The sequence below is a fragment of the Coenobita brevimanus genome, chromosome 65 (assembly GCF_032717465.1).
Source record: "Coenobita brevimanus isolate Jiangsu-jjx chromosome 65, ASM3271746v2, whole genome shotgun sequence".
NCBI lineage: Eukaryota > Metazoa > Arthropoda > Malacostraca > Decapoda > Coenobitidae > Coenobita > Coenobita brevimanus.
Window position 1 is genome coordinate 48,630,726 of NC_137018.1, and position 16,414 is coordinate 48,647,139.

The following is a 16,414-nucleotide window of genomic DNA, read 5'->3' on the forward strand; positions in this document are numbered from 1 at the left end:
CAAACCCTTAACCTGCCCCATCCCGACCACTTTTCCACCACTGACTCTCCCCAATCCCGACCATTTTTGGAAAAATATTTTTTTGGCTCAAACCTCCGCTTTTGGTGAGAAACATCGAAAAATCTTAGAGAAATCGCTCACCTGAGGTTTAAAATACTCAATACAGGTAGCAGTACCTCCTCACCTTACTGTGTTTTCTATCAGGCTGGCTCTAAAGAAAATTAGTTCTATGGGAGTGTAACCATTCCACATCACTCATAAACGGTATTTATTTATTTATTTATTTGGTAGGAATTTATATGTAGTACGAGAGAATATTGGTTTTCACACAGTAATATAGGCAATATAAGCATTGTTTCACTCATGAAACACATCAACATACCTGACTTTTTTGGGGGACATTACCTGATCATCATTTCTGACTGTTTCTTCCTCTAATGCTATGTAAAGTTTGTCCTCCACATTGTCATCGATTGGGGAATCACTCTGGCCCTGAATTTCGTACCGTGGCATGACATGGCTTTACTGGCCAGGTCACTGGTAACAGGTGAATTGCTGAGACAATGGGGGTAGGGGGTGGGGGTCATGCTGGGTAAGGCATTGTCCCTGCCTGGCATCTTGTAAAGGAAGGTGTCCCGTGTATACGTACCAAAAATCACTCACGAAAATTTAAAATTGTGCAAATTAGGGACCTTGCAATTGATTCGCATTTATGTACGTCAACGGGTTTGGCAGTGACAAAACGTGTGGACGTTAATTCATGTCGACGGGACGCCACGGGTTAAAACATGGCCTCTTAACCTCTCCTCTACACTGGCAATTGATTCTCAGCCTTACTATTATCAGGCAATTTTACTCAACTTATGCGAGACCCTTCACACTGAAAAGCTTGAAACTACAGTATCTCCATCAACCCCCTCAGTAAAATCCCCCCCCCCCCCGGGCACTCACCATCCACTCACTCGATGTAGTGCTGTTCTCGTGTGCCTGCCCTTTCCTCTCTTCCTTCCTACTTTCTTACCTCTTCCTTTCTGTCTATGGGTGACTACATTGAGTGACAACCCAAATGGTTTCCTGTACACCAGGAAACCACTTACCATGCTGGGTGGTAACCATCCAACCAAACTATGGTGCCTGGTGGTTTAGTGGGTAATTAAGATGCTCCAACCAGATTGAGCCTGTGTGGGTTTATATCCAAGGGGTGATTGAGGTTTACTGCTCACGTAATGCCACTCCGGGATGAGTGAAGCTGGGCACTCTCTTCTTAAATGTCAAGACCGACTTGCCTGGCCCCAGGCTCCTATACTCTTCATGGGGCAACACAAGATTAGATGATGATGATGATGATGATACTGCTAAATTCATTCATTCATTCATTTATTGCCAGACGCCATGTATCCCAGACGGGGTGGCCAAGGGCTTAGAGTTAATTGTTTTACAGGGAGGGGCACTAATCCTCCACCAACCCCACTTGACGTAGGGATGCCAACAGCATCTGGTGTTCCCAGGCGGTCACCCATCCAAGTACTAACCAGACCCAAAGTTGCTTAATGAATGTAATAAAATTTACTGACATTATAAGGGGATCTTCTCTAAGTTAATTACTTCAGTCTAAAACTATAATATCTCTATCTACTGTCTCATCCTGTACTGCCCCATCAGGAGCAAAGGAACCCAATGCTAGGCTAATCAGTCCAGGCATTTAAGGATAATAGCCAGTCACTGTTCTCTAAGTGGCATAATGTGGGCAAAAAAAACAACAACCTTCCCTCGGATTTACACCCTTGTGGGCCAATGTGGCTGAAGCATTTTATCGCACTAGACCACAGACCACCAGGCACCTATCTGATGAACGTATGATTACCACCCAGCCTTGTAAATCGTTTCCTGAGTTACAGGGAACCTTTTAGCTTGCTGCTTTGTTATTCAATGGCAGCACTACAAGAAGTGAGTAGACAGTGAGCATCCTTACCTACCACAAAGATATACTGGTAACTAAAACCCTTATGAAGGGGCTACTGTACTGGAGGTTGTTTTGGGGCTCCATTATATTTTTATCATTATTTCTAAAAAGTGGGAGGGGGGGCATCCTGAGCTGAATTAAAACATCCAGAGGTATCAAGAATATAACAAATGTGGCTTTATCATCCTGATGGAGTTAAGCTACTGAAATATATAAGGATAGTTCCTCTTCATTCTCTGACAATTTAAACTCCAGATAAAATGTTGCTAGCAATATGATAAAACTCATTCTCTCTTTCTGATGCTTTAGAAAAGAAAAAAATATAACATCAACACTAGGTAGTGCTGTAGTTCCTTATTCTAAGCAATTCCCTAAACACAATGCAAGGAAACTTCATCAAGGCTATTCTAGAGTAGTTTTTTAAATCCCAAAGGGTGATATGAGTGAATACGACCAGTGTGTGGTGTTGATGGATTACCAATATCCTCTGCATTGCACATTAACTAAATCTCAGTTGTATTAAAATAAATCCAACTATCTCTTTTTTTTCTTCATTCATTCATCATCCAATCCTACATTGCCCCATGAGGAGCGTAGGAGCCTGGGGCTAGGCATATTGGTCCTGACATTTCAGATGAGAGTGATCATCTTCACTTATCCCTGAGTGGCATTATGTGATCAATAAACCCCAACCACCCCTTTGATATAAACTTTCAATGGCTCAATCTGACTGGAGTGCCATAATTACCCACTAAACCACCAGGTGCCAAAATTTAGTTATATGGTTACCACCCAGCATAGTAAATAGTTTCCTGGTGTACAGGAAACAGTTTGGCTTGTTACTCAGTGTAGAGTCCCCACAGGCAGAAGGAAGAGGAAAGAATGAAGGAAAGAAAGATAGAAGAGGATGGAAAAAAAGAAGGATGGAGGAGAGGAAAGAGCAGACACCCAACAGCAGCACTACATTGAGTGAGTGGATGGTGAGTGCCCCCACCTACCATAATATGAACAATTTCCCAGTGTACGATAAAATTTCTAGGCCTCTCCCTCACAATATTCAAGACTGCCCTTCATAAAACCATACATTATGAAATATCCTTGGGACCAGAGGACAGGGATCATATCTATGTATTCCCTGCTTGTCATAAATGATGACTGAAAGTGGCTGGACCTGGAAATCCATTGTTTTCTACTAGCACAGGAGTATGGTCATTAAGCCTATTGGCACATCCTATGCGGTACAGAATTACACCTCCTACAACAGAGGAAGGGAGGAGATTACATCTGAGGATCCCTTACTTCTCTGAATAATGCCCTTAAAGAGATCTTACAGCTTTGTTCTAATCTGCGTTAACCTCTGACAGTATGAATACGAACTGGGCTTGGATGATAAGCAGATGGTAATAAAACCTACTGTTACATCTACTGTATGTTAGGCAATATTAACTATCACTGGTCGCATATACAGTGTTTTATGATTTTAAAGTCAAGACAACTGCTACAATGAGAAATCAGTTCTGTTGAAGGAAATCCCTGGCAGGTAAATGGTTAGGATTTAATATTCTGTCCAGTTCACTACTTCATCTTCTTATCACCCCAAATGGGAACAAAAGAACAAGATACTACTGTACTGTATATATGAGTTGATAAGCAGGATTAATCCTTCAGACAGAAGGGCCTCACTAGGGTATTTTATTCAGGGTACCACAAGACACAGCTACTCAGCTGAAGGAAATCCCTCCCTACTACAATGTTAAAAGTTCTATTGGTGTATAAAGCATCCAACTATGATAAAAACAGCACAGATATGGCATCTCACAATACTGGTCTCTGGTCCCTCAGGCTCTCTTAATCCCTTCAAACCAATGTCATTTTCCTACCTCTTGATTATATTCAACTTAGGATGGATCTCTGATAGTAAAGGAGTTAACAAAGACTACATCTAATTCCTCCAGTTCAAAAACTCTCCATCCATCCATCATCCAATCCTACACTGCCCCACGAGGAGCATAGGAGCCTGGGGCTAGGCAGTTAGTCCCGACATTTAAGATGAGAGTGACCAGCCTCACTCATCCCCGAGTGGCATTACATAAGCAATCAACCCCAACCATCCCTTGGATATAAACCTTCACTGGCACAATCCGACTGGAGCGCAATAATTACCCACTAAACCGCCAGGCGCCAAAATTTGGTTATATGGTTACCACCCAGCGTAGTAAATGGTTTCCTGGTGTACAGGAAAGCATTTGGCTTGTCACTCAGTGTAGTGTCACCCACAGGCAGAAGGAAGAGGAAAGAATGAGCGAAAGACAGACGAGGGAGTGTAAAGTTACCCGTAGGCAGAAGGACAAGGAAAGAATGAAGGAAAGAAAGAGAGATGAGGATGGCAGGAAAGAAGGATGGAAGAGAGGAAACGGCAGACACCCGACAGCAGCACTACATCGTGTGAGTGGATGGTGAGTGCCCCCACCTACCACAAAAAACTCTCTTCAAAGATTAATAAAATCATCTGGAGGTAGCATTAATATCACATGTGTCACTGTAGTGAAGGGGAAAATACAACACATCACCACCATCTCACCTCTACAACACTCCTCAGTTACTAGAATACAGCTATCAACGGGCAAATTTTGAAGGAAATAAAAAGTTCTATCTAATAACTGTCCAGGAAAAGTTGGTACAAAACAATTTATAATATTTCAGGCAATTATAAAAAAAAAAAAAAAAAAAAAAAAAAAAAAAAAATGAGAGAGAGAGAGAGAGAGAGAGAGAGAGAGGGGGGAGAGGGGCTATCATAATTATACAAGATCTGGCTGATAAATTTTAAAATTGAAACTACAAGTTTTCTAAAAATATACCAAAAACATTTCAAAACACCACTAGTTAATAAGGAAACATCCATATTGTGCTTAGAAAGATACTGTGCAGTACTCTAATCATTATTCATGATCTTGCAATGTGCAAATTAGAGTAATAGAGAAATAAAATAATGAAAGTGTATTTAAGGATGTTTACATCAATGATTTTACTTTAACAACAAACGTATCCGTCCTGACTCCAAGGTAAGACGGTCCATTAGAAAACAATGCCTTTGCCTAAAATGGCAGGAAATGTAGTAAAGATGAGAAAAGTGTAAAACTAACAGGGCTAACAGATTCAGTGATGTGCTTGGGAAAGTATGAAGAGTCTCATATTTCATGAAACATTTATCAGTCAGGAAAAGCTTACATACTGCCAAGAAATTTACTGTGATATGACAGAGTTATAGTGGAAAAACCTTTAAGTCAGTGAAGAAACAAAGAGAACAACTAGCATGCAACACAAGACATACTGCCAACGTATGGAAGACTGACACTACTCTACTAGAACAACACAGTAAAACCTCTGTTACCATGCCCCTTTGAAATCATGGTTTCACATAAATCTCTCTTCCAAGGTAATTAAAAAGTCTTTTGCATAGGGCTTCAGGTGATGTTCAAAAATTATGTAACATAACATTTTCTCGGCACAATACTGAAACAAACCATAAGGGCAAAATGAATATTATTAAAAGAAATGCGTAACTCCATGAATTTTAAAAAAATTAAGAGGTCTAGTAAACAGAGGCTTTAAAAAACTTGCAGGTATAACACTGATCTACAGATCCAACATCGTGCAAATATATACACTAAAACACTTGCTACTAGCCTTAAGAAAATGGGTCAAGGGTGTACACAATGCAGCTACAGCGGGCTACTATGCAATGCTATCAGCTAGTACATGAGCACACACACGCACACGCACACACACATTATTGTGACTCCTTGTGTTTACTTGTGCTGGTATGGGGGACTTTCATGGGGCTCTGTACTAGGAAGTGGTGCCTGGCAGTGCAGTGGTTTAACTATCAGGTGGCAATGTACTACAACTGGTCATATGGCAGTGTGACGATTTAAATACGGTACTCTTCTCACTCAGTTGTATAAACAAAGCCTACACAGCTGGTACAATTATTGTGCAGTTACCTCTCATCCTCTTTGTGCAATTACAGACATACAGTACTAAGGGATTTTAAAGGAAACAGCTCCAAAAGTTTCTCTAACTAAAACACAGTCTGTGGTGACTCCTACCTGCCAACAATATAATCTACATACTGTATCATTGTGCTCATTTCATGTGCTATATTACCACCTCTAAATGATTTCTGACACCTCATCTGTGAATGATTTCTGACACCTCATCTGATCTCACCTAAACTGTGACTTGTCTGACATTTAACCCCTTCAATCCAATGACATTTTATTTTATCCTTGCTACTTTAATGATTTTATTCAGCTTTGAGAGAAAAATGAGGCTGTTTCCAACCCTTTCCCTACAAATGGTTCCTCTAGTTAGTAAAATCATTTGGAGGTAGCAAGAATGAACTAGAAAAATGTGCAACATTGGATTCAGTAAGTTAACTTACGTGATAATACAAGAATCTGCACACAAGCCTCCTTAGCTCACTCAAACTATACTACTCAACCAACCCTAACCTGGTTATCATAGTAAACTTCCAGCTGTGATATTAACCTCCTGCAAGCCGATACACCAATACCGTGGTTTATTAAAAACTCAAAAAGGTACTGTACCAAATCTTCCACATATAACCACCTCTATTTAATTTACTACATCATAATTACCATCTAAACTACCCAATAGAGCATTTAATATGCATTTTAAATTATCTTACTAATCATTTCCACTCTTACCTTCATCCTATCCCACCAGAAACTGACTCTGCTTTACTCTCACAACCTTCTTGGTCCCATCCTGACATCTAAAGCAGGTCTGTCCTAATTCAAATTAACACTATCTCTCCTCCATATTTCACTCTTCTATCATCTCTCAGTGCCTCATTCCTTCCTTCCTCCTCTGTCAACCACTCATCCCTTCCCCCATCTCCATTTGCTCTTTTTTTTTTTTATTTCATTTCCTTCCCTCCATTCTCCTCAACCCCTCTTGTCTTTTTCTCAAGATCTAGCCACTCAATGTTCTTCACCTCTTCCAACTTCCCTGCACTTTCCTATCCCTCCAGGCACCTTCACTCTCCCTCAATTTTCTGTATATTCCTCTTCATGCTCCTGTGTCTCTTTCCTTCCTATCATCTGCTTCTCTAAATCCTTTTCCTCCAGAACTCTTTCCTAACCATACTCATCTTCACCTTTAGATTTCTAACCCCCTTCTGCTCTCCTCTACTTCTCCATATCTACCTTTATTTCCATGCATCCCTCCCCTCCCTGTCTGCATTTCTTCTCCCCTCACTGCTACCTCTCTCATTCTCCTACCTCACTACCTCCTGCCTATCTGCCTTTTCCTTCCATCTTTCTATTACCTTCTTCCACGTCTCTATCTCCTTCTTCTATCTCTCTGCACCCTTCCTCCTACCTTTCTGCCTCCATTTTCCACTCCTTTATTACCTTCTTCCACTTCTCTGCCCCCTTCCTCTGTTTCTCTACACCCTTCCTCTACCTCCTCTTCCTATCTTTCTACCTCCTTCTTCCACCATGGCTCACCTTGGCAGCAGGGTGTGGCTCAGGAGGGTGCCAGTGTGTGGGGTGAGAGGGGTCCGTTGGAGGTACCTGGACCGGCAATCCACCCTTCTTCTGTGCCTTCACCAGTTCTGCCTCAAGCTGGATCACCTGCAGGGACAGTAAAGCATAAGGGTTTCTAAACTGTTCTAAACTATCCTCAAAATGACAACTTTTTAATGCTGTCTTTAGCAAGTAAGTACAAAGTAAATCAACAATAAATAACTTATCAGAGATCTATTGTTAGCAATAAACCCCAACTTTAAACATCAACTGTATGGCTGTGAAACCTCAGATCTCACCCTTAACTTATGAAGACTGCCTGCACTAGAAATACAGTATGTAAAGAAATAGAATGAATGACACAGTACACAGCAAACACTGACATGTACAAATGAATGTTACATACAAGTAACAGCATAAACAGAGAATTCTGTATGCAATATAATAAGCCTAATTTACATAACATTACAAGGGGAATTAAAAATTGCCCAAACTACCTAACAGCACAACCAGCAAAGCTTAAAATTACAACTCACTTGCCATACTGCATTTTTTTATATCACATTTTCTCTTTGAATTTTTATTTTATGTTTTTCTTTGTTTCTGGATCCTAACTCATTTCATTATTTGGTAGGAATAAGGGTTAGGATGGGGATGATGATGATGATTAGCAAAAGGTAGAGGCAGGAAACGAATTAAAGATAGCAGCCAATGTCACATACAGTACTTAACCCCTTCAATCCCATGATGTACATTTTGTTTTAATGAAGCCATCACCAGACGATCTCATTCACATAAGTAGTAGAGTAGTGACTGCCTGTATCAAACTCTCAAGCTCAGTAAGTCTCTTCAAACTGAATGCACACATTTCATGGTAGCAAGAATAAAATATAAGACATCACTGTATTTGAAGGGCTTAAGAAATGAAGTTACAGTGAGGATGCCAGATGTACACAGTCCAGGGGGATTCACATCTACAAAATTCTGGGGCAAGGAAAAGAATATCAAAGTGTGCTTCATACCCTGTCCTTGAGAGCCTTGACGAGAGCGTTGTAGTGCGAGTCCTTGTCCTCCAACTGAGTGATATGGTACTCCTCACGGTGCAGGAAGTCTCGCTCACGACCCTGGTATTCTGTCACACAAACACCTTGACATCATTATTCTGGATTAAGGTGCATCACACCTTCAATGCAGAAACTGTTAACTTTGATGGCTAACTGTACTAATATATATCGTACCAAAATGCTTACTGTAAATGGAATTATTCAACTATTAAAAACTCTCTCTCTCTCTCTCTCCTACAACTGACCTTTAATAATCTTCTTGGCCTTGTAATATTTTTTCTCCAGTACAATGAACTGTCCTTGTGACTGCTCCAGCATGTCCTGGTATGTGGATGCCTCTGCTGACTTGGCTGCCAATCGGTTGTCGAGCTCAGCTGCCCGGCTAATGGCCTCCTGCAGCTGACCCTGACCCTCAGCAAAGCCCTCACCCATCTTACGCTCCATTTCCGCCAGCTGCAAGAACCAAATGAATACTGTATTCTGTAAATATCTTATAAGTTGCCATTATTTTTACAAAAAATTTGGTACCAAGTCCACTGTAAGTTCCACAGAATTTGCCAATTACAGTTCCACTGTGACCTATAATGCTGGCTGACCAGTCTTCCTGAAAATTAAATACTCATGAAGAGTATGTGGTAACAGTGTAAGTGAAGCATCAGCACATATCTGACTTTTACAGTAAACTACCTGTAATGTATTAACAATACACATTTGGTATACAGCTAGTATACCCCTTTAGTATGATGACATCTTTTCTTGCCACCACCAGATGATTTTAGCCTTTCCTCTTCCTGGAAATTTCCCCAGAGGAGATGACCATGACAGAAGTGTAAAATGGGCTCTAAACACTTCTCTTGCTTTCACAGCCAAACTTTTTCCCCTATCAAATTTTACCTATAAACTCTTCAACTTTCTTCTGCCACAAAGCTGAAGGTCTTCCCTTCCAGCATTAATAATTAGTAAATAAATGTATGAAAGGGGTATGTTCCAAACTGTTACAAGTTTTTCTGCACAATTACAGTAGCAGCTTCGGGGAAATTAAATTTATTTGCCAGTGATTCTGTAGTTGTTATGCACCTGATAGCAAACAATTTATAGTATCTACCGACCAATCATTCAATCTTCTTATGCTTCCCAGAAGACAGGCTACTTATTCCAGATATTTAAAGGGAAGTGACAATAAAAAAAAAAGAATATGAAAATGGGTGACATAATGAGAAATACACTGAGGTGGTTTGGCCATGTGGAGAGGATGGAGAGTGAAAAATAACAAGAAGAGTGTATGTGAGTGAGGGGGGGGGGGAGAGAGAGCAGGAAACTGAGGTGTGAGCTGGAGGGTGGGCAGTGAAATAGCAGGTGACAGGGCGACATGGAGACAATTTGTTTGTGGCCACCCCTTAAGGGATTAAGGCATCTGATTATATGAGGTTTTGCACTCCCGCACTTTCAAACACCCTTCCTGTCACTCTACATTCCTACATTCAATCATGTCAATGCCACTTCAGTGCTTCTCTTAAACTGCTCCACACAACTATAATGCATACCTTCTGTTTATTCCTGCTTGCCTAAATTTCCACATACCAATACCCAATAATTACCTATTCCACCTTTAGCTCTTATATTTATGGCTGGTTTTAGGACACTCACCTCCCTTACAAATGAAAATGACCTTAGTACCAAATATCTTTACCTTTTTTTCTTTTTAACAGTAACAAAATTAAAACTATTGGAGTCTTCATTCCTATGTATGACCTACCCCTAACACAAAATAAATTATGAAAAAGAAAAAAGATGTCAAAAGTCTATCATCACCTAAGACTCTCAGATCACATGTTTATCATTTCTCCCACCTCCCAAAATAAAACTATGAAAAATGTTCCCGCACTCCCACAGCACCCTATGCCTGGACTTACCGACATCTTGAGTTTCGCCACCTCTGCTTCGGCCACTGCATTCCTGTACTGAACCTGAGGGTGGGAGGGGTGTTAGGGGCTAGCAAGTGTACAGTATACCACTACACAACCTTCAGTGGAAAATTAATACCCATATAATCACACTGTGTTCACTTTGGAAATAAAACAGCATCTGCTCAACTTCGACTTTCTTGGGCCAAAGCTACAGTGTCTGTGCAATGAACACAAAATAATATGAGTAAATTTTTTCTGCTAAATAACCAATGGCTCTGTAAAATCAAGGCACACTACCTTAGCTTACGCTGGACGTTTGACAGATACACTACACCCTGTTTTCTCATGGGCTTTAGGGGCTCCAATACACCTCTTCCTTACCATTCATAAAAATCTGCATACAGTATGTTGATACTCTCTTGCATGTTTTAAAACCAAACTGAACAGGTGTGAAAAAGATATAAATAACATACTGGACAATGTTAAGGCACACTGTACACAATAATTCATTAAGGCAATGCTACGGTGCCTTCAAAATAGTACTGTAACAGGGCCTATGCATATAATGACTACTGTACATTGCATATTTCCAACAGACACAAAATTGCAGTACAGACCCTCCTCACTTAAACTCTAGGAAGTAAGCATATGAAATGCTTCTTTCAAATTAAAAACTTCAATACCTTTAGTGTGCTGATAACCTGACTGTGAATCCAGCATTGGCTGTCAGTGTTTGTTGAGAAAAGACCAAGTACAGAGCAGGGTACCAGCTTATCCAACATTTCACTAAAGATAGCTTCTTCAAGAATAACCTCATATGTTATTCCTGAAGGAGCCAACATAAGTAAAACACTGAATAAACTAAGCCTCTGTTCTACACTTGGTGTTTTCTCTAAATGTGCTGATAGCTTTTGTATGTTATTCTTACTGCAGCCAGACAAATTTATTAAGCTATGCTGTGGTCACACAAGAAAATTTTTGAGCAATTATAGTTTCACAAGCTGCTGTGTCATTAGATATACTGTGTGAAAATTCAACTGTTTTCAGGCAATAATTTAGGGTTTACTTCAAAATCACTCTGCTAATTTTTACAAAGAAGATTTCAAGCAATATTTCAGAGGTAGGTGGGGGCGCTCATCATCCACTCACTCGATGTAGTGCTGCTTTGGGTGTCTGCCCTTTCCTCTCTTCTTTCCTTCCTCTTCTGTCTTTCCTTCATTCTTTCCTCTTCCTTCTGCTCATGGGTGACTTTACACTCTCTCTTCTGTCTTTCTTTCCTTCAATCTTTCCTCTTCCTTCTGCCTATGGGTGACTCTACACTGAGTAACAAACCAAATGGTTTCCTTACCAGGAAACCATTTTCTATGCTGGGTGACAACCATATAACCAAATTATGGCACCTGGTGGTTTAGTGGGTAATTAAGGCATTCCAGTCGGACTGAGCCTGTGAAGGTTTATCTCCAAGGGGTGGTTGGGGTTTACTGCTCAAGTAATGCCACTCAGAGATGAGTGAGGCTGGTCACCCTCATCTTAAAATAATGTCAGGACCAACTTGCCTAACCCCGGGCACCTACACTCCTCATGGGGAAACATAGGATTGGATGTTGGATGGATGGATGGTAGTGCATATTTTTATGCAAAATTATTATATTTTTTACAATATTCTTAAAGATAAATACTCAAATCAGACTGTTAGTTTGACCAACTTTTGTTTACAGACAAGTCTGCTGCAAGAACATAAATAACTAGTATGCATTACACCAAGATAAAAAATTAAGGAAGAGGTACCTAAAAGCCTATTAAGCCCATGACAGTACAGCTTTCAATGAGATACCCAAATACAACATTACTGATACAAAGATAAGGATATACTACAATATTAATAATACTGTACTTCAAACTACGAGATGCCATAAAGTTACATCTTGCATGGTAATATGACTGATATTAGTTATGCACTTTAAATACTGAAACCATACATTAACTTGTGCCATTATTGTTATACTGGTATTATGGGTGCTATTGCTACCATATTCTAGTTTAATTTCTTACTGTTGTACCACCTGAATGTATTTATACCTCTAAGTTGATGGTAACAATCATCCACTCACTTGCTGTAGAGCTGCCTACAGTACTTCATCCTTCACCTTTATTATTCTATTTCCGTCTGTCCTCCTCTCTTCCTACTTCTTCCTTTCCTTCCTGTCACTTTTTGTTACTCTACAATGAGTGACAAGTCTAAAGGTTTCCTGTACCCCAGGAAACCATTTACAATGCTGAGTGGTAACAATGTAATCAAATCGCAAGGTGAAGTGAAGCCTACTATGGTGCCCTTGTTAACTGGGTGGAAAGCCACAAATGCAGTGTCCATCCAGGAATCAAACCTCCACAATCTTCCCTGCACCATACTGCATCAAGGCAGTCAACCACAAGGAAACACTACACAGGATGGCCCTGCAGGGACAATTGCTTGGCTGTGGTTGATGGGTCCACTCAGCCAGACAGACTAGGGTTCATCAATGATAATTACAACACCCCAGAATAAGGATCTTGTATTGGGTAGGTGTTTTATAACATGAAAATATTCAACTTTTACTGTGCAGTCTATATATGTAGTACAACAGGAAATATCTGTGAAACAAAATTACATTAACATTAAATCCACTATCTGTACAGTATATGCTGCTAAATACTACTTGTAACCAGTTGATGCTCTTACCTTTAAGTGAGTATTATTAACAGTTAACAGCAACCGACAGAAGATTTAATAATACACTGTCCTTGCCTAGAAGTTACATCTGTGTAGCACAGTGCTAGTAAAAAATCTGGTTAGAATGAATTAAGAGTAGAATTTAAGAACTGAAAGTATATTAAGTTGTTAACAGCTGACAGTTCTGATAGCTTGAATGTTGATGAATGTATGGCTATATTCACTGGTCACTTTTTCATAACTTCAGTTAAATTTCTTCTAGATTTCTTTTCCTAAGCCTGTATCAGGATCCTACCAACCCACCCTCTGAAATATGAGAAACTGGTTTAGAATAATGACGATGAAAATTCACTACAATACTGACCAGGTTATAAATTTCATTAGATATGTATAAATGATGTGTAAGAAAAAAGCACCTATGACCTACCTCCTTTAGTTTCTTCTTGAGAGCAGCCACATCATTCTCTGGTGATGTGTCAGTGTCACCCTCAAGGTCAAACACCTCTGGGGTAGGCGAGGCAGCATCAGGTGAAGTTGGGGGTGACTGTCCAGTGCCCTCCATGTAGTGGGGATAGTGAGGAAGGTGGTGGCCATCCTCAGAGCGTGAGTTCTCTTCAGAGGGTGATGAGAGTGGGTCAAAGAGTGCCTGGCCAGTATGGGGGTCGTAGTCCGGACCACCCAGGGCACGACGACGCTCTTCTCTCTCTCGGTCGGCCTTAATGGAGGCCAGGTTAAATAGTTACCATCATCATCTCAGAGAACTGTGTTCTTTGTAATTTCTCTATCTATCTACCAAGGGAATGAATACAAAAGCATCAAAAAGGATGTGTGCAATATTAAACTTCTTAATTATTTACTGAGGAAGTGAACACAATACCATCACTGACAGTTATTAATCAATCTGTTCCATTTTATGTGAGGTGTTGGAGCTCGAGGCTAAGCTACTGCAGCTCAAAACACTAAAGGGTAGGTACCCAACCTACTGGTATGCTCTTTGTGGTATTGCATTATCTTTGTTGACGTTTGATTTTAATTCCTTTCCTTTTTATTCAAATGCAAGTAACCATTAATTTCCTTTTTTCCTTTCTTTCCTCTCTATTTTTATGACACGTCTCTTCAATTCCTTTTCTCTTTATATCCCCCCCTTTCCAACATTCCCTTTCATTCTCTCATCCATAATTTACCTTCTCCCCTTCTTTCACAATACAATTCTCGCTCTCCATTCCATAATTTCCCTTCTCCCCTTGTTTTCTAATACCATATTCTCTCTCTCTCCCCCATCCCTTTCTTTCTCATCTTCCTTCTCTCTCTCTCCCATTTTTCTTTCCTCCTCCCAACTTCCCTCTCCCTCCACCTTCCCATCATACCTGGAGTGACTGTTTGATGAGAAGAGCCACTTCGCTGTTCTCTGGGTCCTTTTCACGCCCAATGAGGAAGTTAACCTCACCACTCGTGTTCTTCAGGACTGATGCTGCGAATACTTGAGTCACTCCCACCAGACTCTTTCCGTCAACCTCAATGATCTAGGGAAAAATGGGCTGTGGATAACAGGTTTGAAATATTTCATTCATTCATTCATTCATTATCCAATCCTACATTGCCCCATGAGTAGTGCAGGAGCCCAGGGCTAGGCAAGTTGGTCCTGACAAATCAGATGAGAGTGACCAGCCTCACTCATCCGAGTGGCATTATGTGAGCAATAAATCCCAACCATCCCATGGATATAAACCTTCATCGGCTCAATCTGATCGGAGCACCTTAATTACCCACTAAACCACCAGGTGCCATAAATCTGGTTATATGGTTACCACCCAGCAGAGTAAATGGTTTTCTGGTGTACAGGAAACCATTTGGCTTGTCACTTAGTGTAGAATCACCCACAGGCAGAAAGAAGAGGAAAGAATGAAGGAAAGAAAGACAGAAGAGGGAGTGTAAAGTCACCCGTAGGCAGAAGGATGAGGAAACAATGAAAGAAAGAAAGACACAATGGGATGGAAGGAAAGAAGGATGGAGAAGAGGAGAGGACAGACACCCGAGAGCAACGCTACATTGAGTGGATGATGAGTGCCCCCATCTATGTACAACATTACAGCAACCAGCTTCCACACACCTAACATAGGCAGGCAGCTGAACTACAGACAATCAAGTCATGTTTTGTGGGTCCAAAAAGGCAACAGGTCCATGGAGGCATGGACCAACACTTCCTGTTACTGGAGAAGTGACCTGCCCCAACTTACAAGTGTGGAAAGCTTTTGAAAGCAGGATAAAAAGATCTTGAGGAAATTGTGTATTGTTGCAGGGGAGGATGGTTTATTTCCGGAAATGTTTAAAGTGGAGGGGGATAGATTAATAATGATCTTGACCAAGCTATTCAATAAGATATGGGTGACGGGGTTACTACCATCAGTTTGGAAGAATGGTGTAATTGTTAAAGTTCCGAAGAAGGGAGACCTGAGTGAATGTGGTAATTGGAGGGGAATCTCTTTGTCACTGATAGCTTTGAAAGTTTTCAGTAGAGTGTTGTTAAATAGGTTGGAGCCGGTGGTTGAGGGTATTCTGAGGGATGAACAGGCTGGTTTTAGAAAGGGATGTGGTTGCAATGATCAGATCTTTATAGTTAGGCATTTGATGCAGCAAGTTAATGAAATGAGAGTACCGTTAAGTCTTTGTTTTGTTGATTTTGAAAAGGCTTTTGATAGCGTTTCGAGAGAGACTATGGGGAAGATCATGAGACATTATGGAATACCAGAGGAGTTTGTGAGGATCATTATGAACATGCATGAGGACACATTTTGTAAAGTGATGGTTGATGGTTGTCTGAGTGATTCGTTTGAAGTCAGTCCGGAGTAATTCAAGGTGGTGTTCTATCGCCTTTACTATTTATATTGGTCATTGATTACATTATGAAACGCGTTGGAACAGAAACCGGTGCAGGTATACTTTGGGGAGAGAACAGGAAACTTTTGGATTTAGATTATGCAGATGATATAGTTTTGATTTGTGATGGGCCAGAAGAGATGCAGAGTGTTGGACTGTTTGGTGAGTGAAGGTCGCAAGGTGGGTTTGGTTATTAATTGTGGAAAAACTGAAATAATCAATATGAATATGGAAAATGCACAGGAATGTGTAATTGGAGGTATGGTTGTAAAGCAAGTTGATAGGTTTAAATATTTAGGTACAGTAATCCCGCATATTTCGCGGTAGTTACGTTCTTGTAA

General features: G+C 40.5%; 1 protein-coding gene across 1 annotated transcript in view; it reads right to left on the bottom strand.

Annotated features, from left to right (window-relative positions):
* The window catches only part of Spn (protein phosphatase 1 regulatory subunit spinophilin), a 159,383-nt gene that overhangs the window by 56,191 nt on the left and 86,778 nt on the right, over positions 1 to 16,414 (bottom strand). The window contains exons 12-17 of the mRNA XM_080276511.1: positions 14,564 to 14,719; positions 13,624 to 13,911; positions 10,493 to 10,546; positions 8,825 to 9,032; positions 8,538 to 8,647; positions 7,498 to 7,623 (exon numbers count right to left, since the gene is read on the bottom strand). Coding sequence (XP_080132637.1) covers positions 7,498 to 7,623; positions 8,538 to 8,647; positions 8,825 to 9,032; positions 10,493 to 10,546; positions 13,624 to 13,911; positions 14,564 to 14,719 — 942 coding nt within the window. The remainder of the gene's footprint in view (positions 1 to 7,497; positions 7,624 to 8,537; positions 8,648 to 8,824; positions 9,033 to 10,492; positions 10,547 to 13,623; positions 13,912 to 14,563; positions 14,720 to 16,414) is intronic.